The 6,514-nt window shown below is 39.8% G+C and overlaps 1 protein-coding gene across 1 annotated transcript; it reads right to left on the minus strand.

The window, feature by feature from the left end:
* LOC107647872 lies at positions 4,663-5,430 on the minus strand. Its single transcript, XM_016351922.1, has one exon. The coding sequence runs from the start codon at positions 5,428-5,430 to the stop codon at positions 4,663-4,665; it is 768 nt and encodes a 255-aa protein (XP_016207408.1).

Below are 6,514 nucleotides of genomic sequence, written 5' to 3' on the forward strand. Positions count from 1 at the left end.
TTGCCATTAACGCTCCTCTTGTTGTGCGTACGCATTCTGTCACGTGCGTGTGCAACCTTGTGAGTTTCTCCACTTGTGCATACGCACACTGCTTCGTGCGTGCGCATACTGGAAAATTTTCTTTTGGTGCGTACGCACACTAGTCAATTCATCCAGCCCCCAACTCATGTATTGATCGAAGACGTTAGTGTGCTAACGTTGGTGGCGTTAGCACACTAACGTTGGGCCTTCTTCCTTGGGCAGTGGCGTTGGTCAGCTAACTTTGGCCACTAATGTTGCCTTCTTCTTGAGCAACGTTAGCACTGGCGTTAGTGGGTTAACTTGGCCACTAACGCCAGCTTCTTCTTCCTCTTTGGCAATGTTAACACTAGCATTAGTGGGATAACTTGGCTACTAACGCCAGCTTCTTCTCCTTGAGCACGTTAGGACTGGCGTTAGTGGGCTAACTTTGCCACTAACGCCAGCACTCCCTTGGTGTAGCGTTAACCATGGCGTTAGTGTGCTAACTTGGCCACTAACGCCATAGCCTCCTTGCTTTCCTCTGCTTCTCCTTGCCTATCATCAATCAAACAAGTGCATCAAAGCTTTGCCATAATCACAAGATAATGCATCATTCATTGCATCAAGTAGTTTTTACATAAATCTCATGAAAATGATTATAATTCACTAAGGTTTGATAAATCAAGACATGCATAGATAACTCATCCAAATGATTGCTTATTGGTGAAGATAATGCATGAAACCAAGTAAAAACTATAGAAAATAGCTTGTGAAACTAGCCAAAGATGCCTAGGCATCACAACACCAAACTTAAATTTTGCTTGTCCCCAAGCAAGTAATAAAGCATAAGAAGAATGAATGAAAACACAAAGAGAAATAAGTCCTTATTGAAAGATGTTCAATCCTGGTTCATGGAGTTTCATGCATGACATCTTTGACGTCCACCATTTTATTGGTTTCTAGGTTATAGCATCCTCTTAAGTATTAACTATGCTGCATCGATGAGACCCTTTTATTCTTTGATCCTTGGTTTTAACTTTTTGCTTTTCTTTTTCTCCTTGCTAGAGGCTTATTCTTTTTATTAAAGCTTAGTGCTCTGTGTTGAGGCAGCTCTTTATGATAAGCTTTCAGTCAATACTCCCGACCCAGTTGGTTCAAGGTGTTAGGTGTTGAAGCACCCCTTAGGACTTACTGACTCAAGCCTCTCCTCAACACATACACGCCACAGGCACTTAACTTGCAATTCAATCCTTAAGACATTGGTGTCCAGCACCTCTTTGGGTTGCTAAATGCTTTGTAGCAAGGTTTCTCTTAATAATGGACTTTTAGTTGATAATCCCAAGTTAGTTAACCCAAGTTATCAAGTGACGAAGCACTCCTTAGAACCTAATCATCCAAGTATATCCTTGTACAAAAGCATCACATGCATATATCTTTAAGGTCAAGCTATTGGTGCCTAGCTTATTCATTGTTTGTTCTTTCTTCATTCTTCTTTCTTTCTTTTTCTTTCTTTTTGCAAGGATCTTTTATTCACAAGGGTTTCATAGAATGCACACTAAGCCTATACTTAAGGGAACCTTTGACCCTTCCACTTTATTTGTGAACTTACTAAGTACTCAAGCATGTACCACCATATAACCTTAGGATTTTATTCAATCTTTTACCAAATTGGACTTTTATCCTTCTCTGTTTCATAACATTTTCTTTTATTGAAGCATAGGGAAACAAAGCATACAATTCAAACAAGGTGAGGTGATATAGGCATTAAACTAGCAAGCCAAAATATCATGAAAACAAACAGAATGCAAATGACTTTAATTAAAATGAACTAAATGTGGAGGCATGTTCTGTTTCATACATGCACTTCCTTATTTAATAAAAAAAAAAGATCTCCAACACCTTTTATTCTTTAGCTTGCTTTTCCTTCTTCTTCTTCTTCTTTTTCTCTTCTTCTTGGGTTCCCTCCTGTGGATTGCTTGTATCTCCTTGCTCTCTTTGTTTGTCCCTTAGCCTTTTCCAGAATCCAGCATTTTCCATCCTCTTTCTCAATGCCTCTTCATGGCGCTTTGCTCTTCCCTCTTCCTTTTTCCTTAGCTCCTCATAAACTGCATCATACTTTTGGATTGCCGGGTGTAAATTGGGCATATACCCAACCAAGTAATTGAGCTTAGCCTGAGCATTCATGTCATAATCAGCTCTATTTATTTGTCTTCCTTCATTGAGAACATTGAACTTATTGAATACTTTTATTTGAGCACATTGGCATTGGGTGAGCTCTTGCATATGCTTCTCTTGATGGACTTGCCTTTCGGTTACTTGGTGGATGGACTGAGAGAGTTGGGAGTAATGCTCTTTTTGTTGCTCCATTAGTTGCATATGCAACTCCCTTTGTTGATCCATTAGCTGGAGTTGGAAGTTCCTTTGTTGTTCTTGACTTTCCAAATATTTTCTTGATAGACCATCAATGGATTCTTATATTTAGCTCATATCCAAGGTGGCTGGGGCTTGTTCTTCTTTTTGTTGTTCTCTTTCTTGATGCTCCACTTCTTGTTGTTCTACCCTCTTCCTTCTTTGAGGCCGTCTCCGACTTTGAGCAGCTGTGACATATGCCATCCTTTGAGGGGTGATTGGTTTGCCAACTGCCACCCATTTTGGGTCTTCATCCTCAAACACCACTCTAGCTTTCCTACATATGCGTAGGATGGTGCTAGGATAGTAAAGCCAAGCATCCGGATCATTCTTCTCTGCTGTCTCTTGAATACCTTTTGCTATGATCTCATGAGCTCTTATTTTCCCTCCTGTCATTATACAATGAATCATGGTTGCTCTCATGATATTGACCTCTGAATTATTGGCAGTAAGAAGAATAGATCTCCTTATAAACTCAAATCATCCCTTAGCTTCCGGAATAAGGTCTCCTCGTTTAATGTATCTTGGCATCCCCTTGGAGTCCCTTATCCAATCAGCTCCTATAACACAAATGTCATTCACGACTTCTTCACAGTCGGGGTCACCACTTACTCTTGTGTGGTAGCTGGCTTCCTCAAATGGTGTTGATCTAAGCTCGAGAACCCTCATGATAGTTTTTGGGCTAAAATCAACTTCTACCCCTCTTACGTAGATCTTATAAGAAGTGTCATTTTTCGGGTCTTCCCTCACTGCATTAGCATAAAACTCCTTGACAAGAGATGCATTCACTCGTGTGAGCGGGTCAGTGAGAAGTTCTCATCTCCTCCTTTCGATTTTCTCCTTTATATCAAGGCATTCATCGTTTAGGAGTTGGAAGGCTAGCTCGAGTAATATCTCTTTTGTTCCATCCATCTGAGTTGTATTTCATGAAACACAAATTTGAACTTCCATCTATCAAAAGGAATTTCCTCTACAGGTTCCTTTCTCTTTCTTCTTTTTGAGCTTGATGATGCTGCCATTGGCTTGCTTTAAGGGCCGAATAAAGAAAGAGAAATGTAGAGAAAGATGGAGAATATAGAGTATAAGGGAAGTTGTGAGTGTTGCTTAAAGAGAGAAGATGGATGAATGATCAAGTGAAAACAAGAAGTGAGGGGTGGCTGAATGAGAAAGTATGAGAATGAGACTTGGAATCAAAGGAACACAAGAGGTGAGGTTCGAACAAGATGAAGGTTATTTATAATTAAATGTGGTGAAGGAATGGATGGTAGGGATTCATTGTATATGGTGAAAATGGAGGGTGTGCATGCAAAATAAAGGGGAGACATAGATTGTCTATTTATGAGGTTGGTAGGTTCGGTCATCAAGGTGATCTTACAACACACCTAACTAGCCAATGTATACAAGATGGTGCTTTCCAAGGAGCAATGTTCAAGGACATGTGACTAGTCCTCTTTATTGTTCAAGACCCCTGGCTCATAGTCATGAAGTGGCCGAACCCCTTGCTAGTATAGTCACTTCCATCAATCTCCTCTTCCAGATTCCCTTTTTTAAACACAAATTAAAATAACATTGAAATTAGTAGCAGGAAAGAAAGGCTAGGAAAATTCATAAACTAATTCACTAACAACCATTGCCTTCATAAAATTCAAAACTTTAAACAATTTGATTCTCATCATTCATACGTGTAGCATACGTGGAACACCAAACTTAATGTTTGTCTATATACTACAAAAAATGATTAAGTAAACATCCTAAGATATCAATATGTTCATTATGCATGAAATCATCTTAGGGTGTCTCCAGGCACACCAAACTTAGAGATTGATCATATGCTTCATAAAAGTGCCTAATGCAGCTGTCAAATTGTTTGTGAAAGTTTGAATTCATGATGGCAGACAATTTATTATTACTACTAAAGCATGAATTAAGGAATACTGAACATGGGTTGCCTCCCATGAAGCGCTCTTTTATCGTCACTAGCTTGACGGTTGTCTCCTGTTAAGAAGGTTGATGATGATAGTGCCTCAATTTGTCTCCTCTTACTATGAGCTTCCTTCCGGTATCCTGTTTGATGATTTCTATGTATTCAAGTGAAAGGATCTTGCTCACAGTATAGTATCCAGAAAAGTGTGGAGATGTCTCCATTGATTGGTAAATTAGTCTCACTTGATCTCCTGGTGAGAATCCTTCAGTTGGAATTTTTTTATTCTTCCACCTTTTAGGCACCCTTTTCTTACTGTTCTTCCCTTTTTTTTATGATTCTTCCTTCTTGGCAGGCTCAATGTCAGGAGCTTTCTTATTAGTTGTCACCACTGGGGTCTTTGCTTGTAGTTTTTCTTTAGCTTTTCTGACTTCTTGAACCCCTTTTCTCTCTTCATTTACTTTCTTCTCCTCCAAGGATGAGCTTATGAGTTTTGGAGGTGACTTATTGGGCTTCTCCTTCAAGCTTGGCTCTTCATCCTCAATTCTCATGTAATTTTCTTTTTCAGTAGGGTGCTGTATTGCTTTGAAAATATTGAGGATTATCTGTTCATCATGTACCCTTAGAATCATTTCACCTTTTTCCACATCAATAATTGCCCTTGCTGTGGCCAGAAAAGGTCTTCCAAGAATAATTGAGTCGCTTCCTTCCTCATCTATGTCCAGAATTACAAAGTCCACAGGGAAAATAAATTTGCCAACCTTAACTAGAAGGTTATCCACCACTCTATTGGGTATTATAAGGGATCTGTCGGCAAGTTGTAGTGACATTCTGGTGGGTTTAACCTCTTCTATTGACAGCTTCTTCATCATAGAGAGTGCCATTAAATTGATACTTGATCTCAGGTCACATAATGCTTTGTCAATTGGTATGTTCCCAATGGTGCTTGGTATGAAAAAGCTTCCTGGATCCTTGAGTTTAGGTGGCAACCCTTTTTGGATTATAGCACTGCATTCCTGGGTGAGGATCACAGTTTCCTTCTCCTTCCAGCTCCTCTTTTTGGTGATGAGTTCTTTGAGAAACTTTGCATAAAGTGGCATTTGTTCCAAGGCTTTAGCTAGTGGAATGTTGATCTCTAATTTTTAGAAAATCTCCAAGAACTTAGGGAACTGTTGATCCTTCATCTCCTTGTGAAATCTCTGAGGGTAAGGTAGTTGAGGAACATATGGCTTCACTTCATCCTTTTTCTCTTGTGGTTGTGACTCTGAGGCTTGCTTGCCTTTCTTTGGAGCTTGTGGCTCATTGTCCTTCTTGTGATCTACCTTATCATTTTCCTCAATCTCTGTCTCTTCCTTGCTGGCCTCCTTGTTGTCCTTTTCTAATATTTTACCACTCCTAAGCTGGATGGCCTTACACTCCTCCTTTGAATTTGGGATGGTGTCACTTGGAAAGGCATTAATTGGTCTCTCAGTAGGTTGCTTGGATAATTGCCCTTTTTGTCTTTCAAGGTTTCTCATTGATGCTTCATAGTTCTTGCTTGCCATCTCTTGGTTTTTCATGAGCTTTTCCATCATCATCTCTAGATTAGAGATTTTTTGAGACTCTTGATGTGGCTGGGTTTGTGTATGAGATGTTGGTTGTTGATGGAAGTTGGTTGGGTTATTTGAAGAGTTATTTTGTGGGTAGAATGTGGATGTGGAGAAGTTATTTTGTGATTTTCTGTATGGATTGCTGTTAGGGGGTGATGGTTTTGGTTGCTTGTGTTGCGAAAGTTATTTGAATTGGAGTTCTTCTGCCATTGGTTCTGATTGTCTCCCCACCTCAAGTTGGGATGGTTCTTCCATGAGGAACTGTATGTGTCCCCATGAAAATCATTGTGGGAACAGCTTGTGTTGTGCATATATTGGACTTGCTCAGAATATGACTCTCACTGGGCAATAGAAGGAAGTTAGTCTCTAATCCCCACCTAGGACAGTCACCATAGAACTTTACTTCTTAGCAAGGTAGCAACAAAGGAGGAAGCAAGAACTCTTCTCTCACCCGAAGGCGAGTGGTTTTTACCCCCGAGCTTGATTTAAGAAGTTGATAAAATGCTTGCTTTAGACATCATTGGTCCTAGACAAAACGCGCTCTGCTTGTCTAACATGTCTGCAGGAAGGGAAATCGTATTCTTTATTAGTTGCT

Source organism: Arachis ipaensis, chromosome B01 (genome assembly GCF_000816755.2).
Source record: "Arachis ipaensis cultivar K30076 chromosome B01, Araip1.1, whole genome shotgun sequence".
In the NCBI taxonomy this organism is placed as follows: Eukaryota; Viridiplantae; Streptophyta; class Magnoliopsida; order Fabales; family Fabaceae; genus Arachis; species Arachis ipaensis.

What these genes read in the sequence shown, in the direction of transcription:
- LOC107647872 (XM_016351922.1), bottom strand. Translation starts at nt 5,430, where the DNA reads ATGCCACTTTATGCAAAGTTTCTCAAAGAACTCATCACCAAAAAGAGG.